At 42.6% G+C, this 13,634-nt stretch overlaps 1 protein-coding gene across 8 annotated transcripts in view; it reads left to right on the top strand.

Annotated features, from left to right (window-relative positions):
- Positions 1 to 13,634, top strand: part of LOC124117381 (CD151 antigen-like) — a 79,580-nt gene that overhangs the window by 56,345 nt on the left and 9,601 nt on the right. For all 8 annotated transcript variants that reach the window (XM_046479217.2, XM_048401380.1, XM_046479215.2 and 5 more), the window contains 4 exons: positions 5,994 to 6,068; positions 9,520 to 9,720; positions 11,163 to 11,237; positions 13,123 to 13,227. In XM_046479217.2, the coding sequence (XP_046335173.1) occupies positions 5,994 to 6,068; positions 9,520 to 9,720; positions 11,163 to 11,237; positions 13,123 to 13,227 (456 nt within the window). The remainder of the gene's footprint in view (positions 1 to 5,993; positions 6,069 to 9,519; positions 9,721 to 11,162; positions 11,238 to 13,122; positions 13,228 to 13,634) is intronic.

Below are 13,634 nucleotides of genomic sequence, written 5' to 3' on the forward strand. Positions count from 1 at the left end.
GCCTACTCCACCTCCCCGTCACTGTTAGGTATCTCTACTCCCAACGTTATCTGTATTATAGCCTACTCCACCTCCCCCTCACTGTTAGGTATCTCTACTCCCAACGTTATGTGTATTATAGCCTACTCCACCTCCCCCTCACTGTTAGGTATCTCTACTCCCAACGTTATGTGTATTATAGCCTACTCCACCTCCCCGTCACTGTTAGGTATCTCTACTCCCAACGTTATGTGTATTATAGCCTACTCCACCTCCCCGTCACTGTTAGGTATCTCTACTCTCAACGTTATCTGTATTATAGCCTACTCCACCTCCCCGTCACTGTTAGGTATCTCTACTCTCAACGTTATGTGTATTATAGCCTACTCCACCTCCCCCTCACTGTTAGGTATCTCTACTCTCAACGTTATGTGTATTATAGCCTACTCCACCTCCCCGTCACTGTTAGGTATCTCTACTCTCAACGTTATCTGTATTATAGCCTACTCCACCTCCCCCTCACTGTTAGGTATCTCTACTCTCAACGTTATGTGTATTATAGCCTACTCCACCTCCCCGTCACTGTTAGGTATCTCTACTCTCAACGTTATCTGTATTATAGCCTACTCCACCTCCCCCTCACTGTTGGGTATCTCTACTCTCAACGTTATGAGTATTATAGCCTACTCCACCTCCCCCTCACTGTTACGTATCTCTACTCTCAACGTTATCTGTATTATAGCCTACTCCACCTCCCCGTCACTGTTAGGTATCTCTACTCCCAACGTTATCTGTATTATAGCCTACTACACCTCCCCCTCACTGTTAGGTATCTCTACTCCCAACGTTATGTGTATTATAGCCTACTCCACCTCCCCGTCACTGTTAGGTATCTCTACTCCCAACGTTATCTGTATTATAGCCTACACCACCTCCCCGTCACTGTTAGGTATCTCTACTCTCAACGTTATCTGTATTATAGCCTACTCCACCTCCCCGTCACTGTTAGGTATCTCTACTCTCAACGTTATCTGTATTATAGCCTACTCCACCTCCCCCTCACTGTTAGGTATCTCTACTCCCAACGTTATCTGTATTATAGCCTACTCCACCTCCCCCTCACTGTTGGGTATCTCTACTCCCAACGTTATCTGTATTATAGCCTACTCCACCTCCCCGTCACTGTTAGGTATCTCTACTCCCAACGTTATGTGTATTATAGCCTACTCCACCTCCCCGTCACTGTTAGGTATCTCTACTCCCAACGTTATCTGTATTATAGCCTACTCCACCTCCCCGTCACTGTTAGGTATCTCTACTCCCAACGTTATGTGTATTATAGCCTACTCCACCTCCCCCTCACTGTTAGGTATCTCTACTCCCAACGTTATCTGTATTATAGCCTACTCCACCTCCCCGTCACTGTTAGGTATCTCTACTCCCAACGTTATCTGTATTATAGCCTACTCCACCTCCCCGTCACTGTTAGGTATCTCTACTCCCAACGTTATGTGTATTATAGCCTACTCCACCTCCCCCTCACTGTTAGGTATCTCTACTCCCAACGTTATCTGTATTATAGCCTACTCCACCTCCCCGTCACTGTTAGGTATCTCTACTCCCAACGTTATCTGTATTATAGCCTACTCCACCTCCCCGTCACTGTTAGGTATCTCTACTCCCAACGTTATGTGTATTATAGCCTACTCCACCTCCCCCTCACTGTTAGGTATCTCTACTCCCAACGTTATCTGTATTATAGCCTACTCCACCTCCCCGTCACTGTTAGGTATCTCTACTCCCAACGTTATCTGTATCATTCATAAAATATACATTTTCTACATTTTAGTATTAATGGCAATACCGGTGAGTCAGGACCCCGATAGTGCGGACACCACTCATTATGGACTGTCAGTGTCAAATGGACATCCGAACGTGGTTACTTCATCTTGATTTGTTTAAATGGGATGATTTCACTGTAAGCGGTTTCGGTGTCAGCATTAATGGGGTTCGGTGTATCTTTATATGATGTATTGAGAATCAAAGTAAGAACAAAACATTGGACATGGTCATATGCAGGACCTCGTTCCATGAAGCGATCGCAGCGCTATGATTGCCGTAACTAACAAGGACTTACGCCCCAGCCAAGACTTACGATAGTCGTTGCGCTACGACCGCTTTGTGAAAAGGGGTGGCCCAGGGCCCATTCTTCAAAGCTATCTTAGCGGTTATACGATGACACAACTAAAGATAAAATACACAAAATACATTATATACAAACTATCGGAGCTCCTTTCTTTAACATGTAATTACGACAATCGTAGCGCTAAGACCGCTTTGTAGAACAAAGACCAACACCTTATGCCGCCATCGCTGCAAGACACTAAGATCACGACATGCACTTGTTAATGTCTCTATTATAAAGTTGTGTCGATTTAAGCAGGTGTTTCAGGTACATATTTCTAGCGGGTCTTGTTTCTTTGCCCGTGGATTGACATCTAACGATGTGCATGCTTAAGTCAACTCTCAGATCGTCCTGACCTCTGATGAGCACACTGCAAGGGCAGGGGTTGTTGACAGTCAATGCGCAATCAATAGTTCACAAGGTCACCTTGTCACTGCCAAAAATGGGAGCTGTGTCTCAGAAAACACGTAACATTTTGAAATGTAAATGTTCCAAATTGTTGCCAACATGAGGTCATTCCACGAAGACGGTATCGCTTATTTCTTTAGGGTGAAGTGTTTGTTCATGGTGGAATATGCAAGGGATTAAACTTTAGTTTTAACAGACATTACACGTATATTGAACATGATTACAATTGGCTTCTATATGATGTCGGGTAGTTCAATCAATGCGAATGGTTTGGCCATTTTAAAGTTTTGGCAAATTCTTTCCGTAAACAAAAAACATTTTCAGCCGTCGTTTGGTGGGAAATACTGAAAAATATGATTTTTCTTTTTCACAAAACAACCTTCCCCAACCTTAAAGTTTCCAGTCTGATAAGGTCTTTACTATTCTTCAAAACACATATGATTTTAACATGTGGCATCTTTAACCCCTCCACTCCCCTCTAATTTTACGAATTATAAAATGTATTGATCACGGTTAGGATGGGTCTTTTTCACGGTATATCAGTTTTTCTTACGTTACACGCGGAATTCTTCGTTCTCACGTTACAGGGAGACTTCATTATTTTCGAATTACACACGGCATTCCTTGTTCACACGTCACACTGGGTATTCTTTGATCTCATGTTACACGGAGATTTCATTCATGTAAGAAGACATGGGGATTTCCTTTATCTCACATTACACGGGATTATCGTTGTCTTGACATTACTAGGACTTTTCACTGTTCTCACGTGACACTGTATTTTTTCATTTTCCTCAAATCACACGGGGTATTCATTTACATTACGTCACAAGGAGATTTCATTGTTCTCAGGTTACACGGAGATTGCATTGTTCTCAGGTTACACGGAGATTTCATCGTTCACTGGTTACACGGAGTTTTCATTGTTCTGAGGTTACACGGATATTGCATTGTTCTCAGGTTACACGGAGATTTCATCGTTCACTGGTTACTCGGAGATTTCAGTGTTCTCAGGTTACACGGAGTACTCATTGTTCTCAGGTTACACGGAGATTTCATTGTTCCCAGGTTACACGGAGATTTCATTGTTCTCAGGTTACACAGAGATTTCATTGTTCTCAGGTAACACGGAGGTTTCATTGTTCTCAGGTTACACGGATATTGCAATATTCACAGGTTACACGGAGATTGCATTGTGATCAGGTTACACGGAGATTGCATTGTTCTCAGGTTACAAAGAGATTTCATTATTCTCAGGTTACACGGATATTGCATTGTTCTCAGGTTACACGGAGTATTTATTGTTCTCAGGTTACACGGAGATTTCATTGTTCACAGGTTACACGGATATTGCATTGTTCTCAGGTTACACGGAGATTGCATTGTACTCAGGTTACTCGGAGATTTCATTGTACCCAGATTACACGGAGTTTTCATTGTTCTCTGGTTACACGGAGATTTCATTGTTCTCAGGTTACACGGAGTATTCATTGTTCTCAGTTTACACGGAGTATTTATTGTTCTCAGGTTACACGGAGATTTCATTGTTCTCAGGTTACACGGAGTATTCATTGTTCTCAGGTTACACAGAGATTTCATTGTTATCAGGTTACGCAGAGATTTCATTGTTCTCAGGTTACACGGAGATTTCACTGTTCTCAGATTACACAGAGTTTTCATTGTTCTCAGGTTACACGGAGATTTCATTGTTCTCAGGTTACACAGAGTATTCATTGTTCTCAGGTTACACAGAGATTTCATTGTACTCAGGTTACGCAGAGATTTCATTGTTCTCAGGTTACACGGAGATTTCATTGTTCTCAGATTACACGGAGTTTTCATTATTCTCAGGTTACACGGAGATTTCATTGTTCTCAGGTTACACGGAGATTTCATTGTTCTCAGATTACTTGGAGTTTTCATTGTTCTCAGGTTACACGGAGATTTCATTGTTCTCAGGTTACACGGAGTATTCATTGTTCTCAGGTTACACAGAGATTTCATTGTTTTCAGGTTACACGGAGATTTAATTGTTCTCAGGTTACACAAAGATTTCATTGTTCTCAGGTTACACGGAGGTTTCATTGTTCTCAGGTTACACGGATATTTCATTGTTCTCAGATTACACGGAGTTTTCATTGTTCTCAGGTTACACGGAGATTTCTTTGTTCTCAGGTTACACGGAGTATTCATTGTTCTCAGGTTACACAGCGATTTCATTGTTCTCAGGTTACACGGAGATTTAATTGTTCTCAGGTTACACAGAGATTTCATTGTTCTCCGGTTACACGGAGGTTTCATTGTTCTCAGGTTACACGGATATTTCATTGTTCTCAGATTACTTGGAGTTTTCATTGTTCTCAGGTTACTCGGAGATTTCATTGTTCTCAGGTTCTGATAGTATTCTCGAATCGCACGTTGGAGGTATAGCTTTTGCCTAGCATGGATATTTAGTTGTTGTTCCGATACACAATCCACGTGTTTTCTGTATTCAGCATGTATTGTTCATACGTCACGCCACCCTCGATTATCCAGTGTGTTATACCTTTATGTGATAAATACGTACCTGGACCAATTCGATACCATTGCCTTATTTTCGCTTTGTTTCGAAAGCACGACGCTAAAAATTCTCGTCATACCAAATTACTATCATGAGAGAGAAATGTTGTGGGTACTTAGATATTACCTCGATGGAAGTGGGGACGTCACTTCCGGAACAAAGATATGTTGTCGAAGGGGTTCGTCGTACATCGAATAGAATACAGATGTAATATACACTGGGTAATCGAGCATTACGCAACATAGGAGGGGGCACGGGTGGCCCAGTCGTCTAAGGCGCCGCAATTCGCTGAGCAGAGTTGCGTCCCTTGGGCACGCCAGAAACCTATGATTGTGGGTTCGAATCCCGGTTTGCCCCGATTATGTTTCTAGGTTTGTCAGCACCATACCCGTGCCCGTTGGTTTCGCCGAAGTGGTAAACATCTGAAACCTGCATCACTTCGGGCTATCCTCCCACATGCCGTGATATAACTGGAATAATGTTAAAAGCGGCGTTAAACCCAACTCACTCACTCACTCACATTATTATATCAGACAGACAGGGTATTCCTTATTGCAAGTGAAAATGTACGTTTTCTTCTCATTTCACGAAGAATTTTATTGTTTCCACGCCCAGTCAAGTATGCATTACCCTCACATGACAGGGTTAGAATAATATTCTCTTAAGTCACGGGATATTTAGCTCGTGTCTCACGGGATTTGAAGATTCGTCTTGTTTTTCTGGGCGGTGGAGCAGTGTTTAAAGCATTCCATCGTCACGCCGTAGGTTCGATTCCCCAAATGCGTGAAGGCGATTTGTACGCCAACCGCCGTGATTTTGCGTAAAATCCTACTCACTCACCATATCTTTTCTGTGTTTTAGTCATCCAAGATGGGCCTCAATGGATGTGGTAACTTCCTCAAATACTCCATGTTCCTGTTCAACGCCATCATCCTGGTGAGTCATGGTTTATGCTTGTGGGGTGGGTAGGGGCACGGGCCTATCGTGTAAGGCGCCGCCTTAGTCACGCTAGAAACCTATGATGTTTCGAAAATCCCGGTTCGCCCCGATTATGTTTGGCCATACCCGTGCTCGTGGGTTTCACCAAAGTGGTAAAAGTCTGAGACCTGCATAACTTTCCTCCCATATCAAGCTGACACGCCGTGATATTACTGGAATACTGTTCAAAGCGGCATTAAACCCAACATACTTTCCGTAAAAGGCAACTGTGCTTGTCGTAAGAGGCGACTTACGGGATCGGGTGGTCAGGCTCGATGACTTGGTTGATGCATGTCATCGATCCCAATTGAGTGGATCGATGCTCATGATGTCCATCTCTTGATTGTCTGGTCCAGACTTGATTATTTACCGAGAGAGGTCATACAGCTGGAACATTACTGAGTGCGGCGTTAAACAACAAACAAACAAAACAAAATCTTTAATTCTTCCCGTCTATTCATCCAGGTGGTTTTCTCATGTATTTGACTCTGTCGGTGCAAATTATAGCTTTTGTCTGGGTCGTAATGGCATCATAATGAGCTCGACATGCCTACTCGGCTTAATTCACCCCCCTCGATCGCGCCATTAACACTATCAGCCATGACGGCTGTTTCTCAACACGCGCCTCACGGAGAACTATAAATGTGGCATTGGATCTCTTAATGTCTCTCTTAAATATCACTTCAGCTTCTCCGTTCAGATGAACCTGAATTGAGGCACGTTTGTGTCGATTTGCATCCTCGGGGTGTTCCAGAAATCTATGATTAATGGCCGTTGTATTACTGTTAACACCAACTCACTCACTCACTCCACCTTAAGATTTAATTGCGAGTATCTGGACTAATCACTATTGACATGGAGTGCTACTGGTGACCCCTCCACTCACTCCCACACTGACACAAGAGTTATAAGACTTGGTGTTTCTAACTGCAATTATCCCGGGAACGTGTCAATACCACTGTTTGATTCCCCAAGTAGGACAACATCCACGACAGCGTCCGCGATAGCGTCTCCATCACCGACATAAAGTCTGTAATCATGTCATTACTGATGCTGGGTATCAGAGGATTGTTGAGGACGACTTGATTCGTTGTCCTCGTTACACCTTCCAACGGTCACAATAGATATTCCTGTGCTTCGTCCAGTGTAAATTGCGGGTCTGTGACAACACGGACAACGGAACGTCGTCGTTGGATTGTGTCGGTTTACTGCGTTAAACAAACACAAATAATGTACCGAAGATCGGACATAACGAACCTCATTCGTTGTTTTGTCTCGACAGTGTCAGTGGGCTTCGCACTTTTGAACTTTTGGGGAATGTCTCCAGGGTTCTTGTCACACCCTTTAACATCTGGGCCACCAGCCGCCGTCTTCTTACCGTTATTCCAGAACCAGATTACAAGCCCCCGACCCGTGAAGATCCGGGTTAGAATAGGTCCTCATCAACTCATGCTTGCCGTAAATGGCGACTGTGCTTGTTGTAAGAGGCGACTAACGGGATCGGGGGGTCAGGATGGCTGACTTGGTTGATGCATGTCATCGATCTCAATTGCGTTGATCGATGCTCATGACATCAATCACTGGGTTGTCTGGTCCAGACTCGATGATTATTTACAGACCGCCGTCGTATAGCTGGAATATTGCTGAGTGTGGCGTTAAACAACCAACCAACCAACAAGCCCCGGATGTAACGGAAATATGTTATCGGTGTCGTTCACATTCGAAATAACTGACTGACCTTTCTCTTCTGGTTAGTAACATTGTAGTAGGACTTATAATCACATAAATCTATCTCACCATACTCATGGTGATTTCATATAGCTTATCGCGACCTTATTTCAGCTGGCTCTTACACTGGAAGGGGGTGCATTCCAACAGTGTCGAAAATCTATACTACAGTAAACTACGGTTATAACGAACTTAAAGGGACTACTAATTTTAGTTCGTTATAACCGTAATTCGTTATAAGCATATATACAGTATAGCTACAGCAAATAGTCGGGACTAAAAAGTTAGTTCGTTATATCCGTTAGTTCGTTATAAGCGTGTTCGTTATAACCGTAGTTCACTGTAATATGATTTCATAGAGTTGAAAGTAGGTGCCGGGAAGATATCAGCCACGGAAATCAAATGCCACACACGATATGCGAATCAGAACACAGGACACAGGACACAGCACAGAGGAAGTGCAGACACCAGGTGTTCCATGAACAACGCTTTCTCTTTTGGTGTTATGTCCCCAATGTATGACGTTCCCGTTTCCCTTTTATAACACTCATCAAATTTCAAAGTCCAGTGTCTGACAATCCCAGTCGTGTTTCGACTTATTACGAGTGATAAATCAAAGGCTGTGTGGTTTCATTTCAAACAGATGCTGATGTCATGGAGAGTTACGACGCTTCACTCCTACATGATTATGTTTTACAACGCAAACAGTTTAATGGGGTGCCATCCTTTTGCTTGAAGGGAGATTCACATCAAAGCTCCGATTTTATTTGAAAGTCTCATCCTTCAACGAGTCTCGAGCCTGTTTCTAAGGCTAACATCTTAAACAATTCCCCGCTTTATCTCCGCGATAACAAGTCCCGTTGAAGGTCCATGCAGCTCTCAACTCACGATTAAGTGTTTCATTATCGTGGTCCGGAAATCGACAAACTTTGGATCAATGTATAGCTATTTTTCTGAGATAGCTACACCGTTAATCTAACTGAATTCAGGACACAGGGGGCAAGCGAGTCCTTCATCAGTATGGCGGAGTGACTCGCGATCAATGCCTGTAACATCCTCATGTTCCACGATCACATTGTGCTGGTGTAAATGGCACTGCTTTGACCCGTGGCTTGCAACCATACATGACGTATTGACTAATTTTAAGTGTATCTGAAGAAAACACCGCACAAAATAAATATTAGATAAATTTTCTGTGAGCCCCCCCCCCCCCCCCCCCCCCCCAAAAAAAAAAAAAAAAAACCCAAATAAAACCCAAACAAAACCAACTATTAATTGGTCAGGGACAATATTTCATGTTATCGGAAACTTCCCACCGCATCTCCAATCTTGACCTTTCTGTGTTATGACCTCTTGTCTAGTTCAATGTATTACTTTTCAAAGTTAATCGATGTGTCTACAGCCAGTGCATTAGATAGACATTTCTACACTTAACGGTAATTGAAGAATGCTCAAGGGTTTTTTCGATGCGTATGATATTGGCATAACAGCACACGCTTCAGTCAGATCTGGGCATTTCCAAGGAATATGTTGAAAATCATTTTTGTATTCTCCATCCACATAAAACATGGCATTAATTATTTCAAAATGAACTGTCAGTGAAACTTGAAGTGGACAATGTATTTTATCCGACTTCATTATAACATGTGTGCTTGTTTGAACGTCATATTCGATGTTCCAGGTCGCAGGATGTGGGTTGTTAGGGCTGGGCATCTACACCCGCACCAGCCAGACGGGGATCACGAAGGTGTCGGCCATCTTGGGCAGCAATCTCTACTCCATACTGTCATTGGCTCTCATGGTAACTGGGGGCGTGGTCATCGTTCTCTCATTCCTCGGATGCTGCGGCGCCATCAAGGAAGTCCGATGCATGCTGGTTACGGTAATACATCTACCAGCTTCCTATCATCGCATGTAACATAAACAGTCATCGGACACCTCTGTGTCTTCAACTGTAACATAAAATAGACATCGGACACCTCTGTGTCTTCAACTGTAACATAAAATAGACATCGGACACCTCTGTGTCTTCAACTGTAACATAAAATAGACATCGGACACCTCTGTGTCTTCAACTGTAACATAAAATAGACATCGGACACCTCTGTGTCTTCAACTGTAACATAAAATAGACATCGGACACCTCTGTGTCTTCAACTGTAACATAAAATAGACATCGGACACCTCTGTGTCTTCAACTGTAACATAAAATAGACATCGGACACCTCTGTGTCTTCAACTGTAACATAAAATAGACATCGGACACCTCTGTGTCTTCAACTGTAACATAAAATAGACATCGGACACCTCTGTGTCTTCAACTGTAACATAAAATAGACATCGGACACCTCTGTGTCTTTAACTGTAACACAAAGTAGATATTGGACACCTCTGAGTCTTCAACTGTAACATAAAGTAGACATCGGACACCTCTGTGTCTTCAACTGTAACATAAAATAGACATCGGACACCTCTGTGTCTTCAACTGTAACATAAAATAGACATCGGACACCTCTGTGTCTTTAACTGTAACACAAAGTAGATATTGGACACCTCTGAGTCTTCAACTGTAACATAAAGTAGACATCGGACACCTCTGTGTCTTCAACTGTAACATAAAGTAGACATCGGACACCTCTGGTTTTCAACTGTAACACAAAGTAGACATCGGACACCTCTGAGTCTTTAACTGTAACACAAAGTAGACATCGGACACCCCGATGCTTTGACTGTAACCTGAAGTAGACATTGGACACCCCCGAGTCTTTAACTGTAACCTGAAGTAGACATTGGAGACTCCCGAGTCTTTAACTGTAACCTGAACTAGACATTGGGCACCTCTGAGACTTTAACTGTAACCTGAAGTAGACATCGGACACCCCCGAGTCTTTAACTGTAACCTGAAGTAGACATCGGACACCCCCGAGTCTTTAACTGTAACCTGAAGTAGACATTGGACACCTCTGGGTCTTTAACTGTAACATAAAGCTTACAGGTACCTCTAAGCATTCCACTGTACCATGAACTATTGTGGAGACATTTACGCCTGGTGCAGAACTTATATAGCTCTGGTTGACACGTGTAAATAAACTCATGTAGACATACATACAACTCTGGTTGAAACGAGTAAGTACCCTTATGTAGTCATACACATACTCGTTTTCTCCTGTTGACACGTGTGAATAACCTTATGTAGAATTCGGGATTTACCTTTGAAACGTGTATTTAACCTTGCATAGACATGCAATTAATACCTTCATGTATGTATGTATGTATGTATATGCACCCCATGATGCTCTAGCTAAGTACTGGTGTCTGTTGCAGTTCTTCGCCTTACTGCTTGTGATGTTCTTCGGGCTTGTCGTGGGCGGCGTCCTCGTCTATGCATACAGAGGCCAGGTAGGACATCATCATCATGACAGCAAACCCTTCCTCGTCTGTAAGGTTTCATATTCTAATTTACCAAGCAGCAAGCAGACACCCTAACTTTATTACGATCCAGCTATACACATTTCACACACGGTACTAATTAAACCGTCTAGACATGTGTAGGACAAAGCTAGCCATATGAGACCTGGTTTGTAGCTGTTGTCATATCTGTATACGTCTTTGACTTGCTGGTGTCGCTTTGTAGTTATTTGAACTAGTCAAAAGTAAATCAAGCAAGTTAGATTAAATCAGTCGTGCGATACGTATAATACGTTAAACTGAGGAAGAAAAGAAATTAGACCACGCAGTCCAGTTTATCACATGCTTGATTTTTCAATATCTTACGTTAGCGATATCATATCCAAAACATGAAATGTGCTGGCGCTCAGTGAACACTCATAGAATACCTCCACATGGTTCTAATGTTTAGAATATATTTTTATTTATAACTTTTTGTCTTTTTAAAAAAAATCACATATCTTAAACATCTTATCTTTGAAACAAATGAAATTTGCGTTTTTCTGCACAAATTTACAACATTTCAAACCAGGTAGGTGCCATGTGGTTGCACCTATCTAGCCCCAGGCTTCATTGAACCAATATTATTATGATTATTGTTTTTGTTATTGTTATTATAATTATTGACATATTAAAATAAAAAAAATGCATCAAAGAGAGTTTGGGTGATCCTGGCACAGTCAGGCTTGTTAGGCTCATCATCATCAGCTCAGGGCCCTTGCCCCCTCTACACGCAGCCCAGACAGCGAATGGGACTTCTCCCAGGAAGCGCTGCCTAGCCAAACCCACCCAGAACCTTTCGGAGAATGTGAAAACTCCCCAACACTGCAGCCTTCTGCATTACCCAGATTGTCAGAAGGGCTGTATTCCTGGTAGCAACCCCGGGTACTCTCCCAATGTCAGTCAACAGATTGGGAGGTACCAAGCCTAAGACACCGAGAATAATAGGGGGTAGGACAACTTGGTACTTGGGATGTAAGCGGGAAATTTCGAAAGGGAGGTCCACATATTTGCCATATTTTTCTTGAATCTTGTCAATCAAAATAGTGTCAAAAGGGACAGAAAATTAAATGTTATACGTGTTATAATTGGATTTATCAAAAAGGACAAGATCAGGTTTGTAGGCCCGGATACGTCTGAGGCTGTAAACTGACCTATTCCAAAGAATTTTGTATTTACATTTTCCATGACGCCCTATTCCGGGTCGTACCATGGATGGACCTCTGTGTCAAAACCACAAGCATTGCGAAGACGGTAATAAAATGATCGTCGCTTAGGATACTGTGTATATGCTAACGCGGGGCACCCACTGACAATGTGTTGGGCAGTCTCACGTAATTCATTGCACAATCTACATTTCATATTTACATTTTGCAAAATCACACACTGGCGGTCTCGAATAGGAAGTGACTGGTCCTGAGCAGCACTTTTCATGCCAGCCGCCTTCATCCAAGCGAAGGACTCCGCAGGGTTGCTGATTTTCTCAACGCACTGCACATAAACTCGATGCAGTGGTCGTTCAGATAGCCTCTCCTTGAAAAACTGAGTCTGGGCCGATTTGATATGGCTCTTCGCTTGGTCGACACTCATTTCCGCACGGTCCAGCAGTACAGAACCATCAACTAAAACAACATTGACATTGAGATTATGTCCCACATCCTTGGCTCGTTGCCTTGTTTTCATCATGAGTCTTGACATGCTTCACAAGAGGATCATCAGACAAATAAATGTGTACAAAAGAGCACAAAACAATTCTATCACGAAGAGCCCCAACGTTAATCAAACCACGCCCTCCCATTATGATTATACTTATGATCGTTATTATTATTATTTCCAGATTGGCGAGCATACGATAAACGAGCTGTATCGGTCACTGAACTCAAGTTACGGCATGGCAGGAAAAGATCCAGTTACAAATGCGTGGGATTTTATGCAAAAAATTGTGAGTTTTCAGGAATATTTAGCCTGGCCTTGACAAGGTCGTTTGTGTATGAAGCACAGGTCACGGTGACCAAAGAGAACGGGACGTTGTTAGGGCCAGGACGCCGTATAAACTATTTATCCTGAAAATTACATGACAATTTTGAAGGACTGTCCTTACACTCGACGTTCTGTTAAATATCACATGAGCAAGCGCTCAGGGAAAGTGGGTGGCAGATTGGTCGACAGTTTCATTGAATTAGGAAGGTGAATATTATCCAGTACAAAGCTGGAACCGACATCTGACTCGTACTTTATGCTTGCAAAATAACATGAACTTAAACATGCAGCTTCCAAAATATTATATTTCCACTCCAACCAGACAAACCTTCTACATGTTTCACGAATGTTCAGGTTAACGTGACAAGA

The sequence above is a fragment of the Haliotis rufescens genome, unplaced genomic scaffold (genome assembly GCF_023055435.1).
Source record: "Haliotis rufescens isolate VD_foot unplaced genomic scaffold, xgHalRufe1.0.p SCAF_22, whole genome shotgun sequence".
Taxonomy (NCBI): Eukaryota; Metazoa; Mollusca; class Gastropoda; order Lepetellida; family Haliotidae; genus Haliotis; species Haliotis rufescens.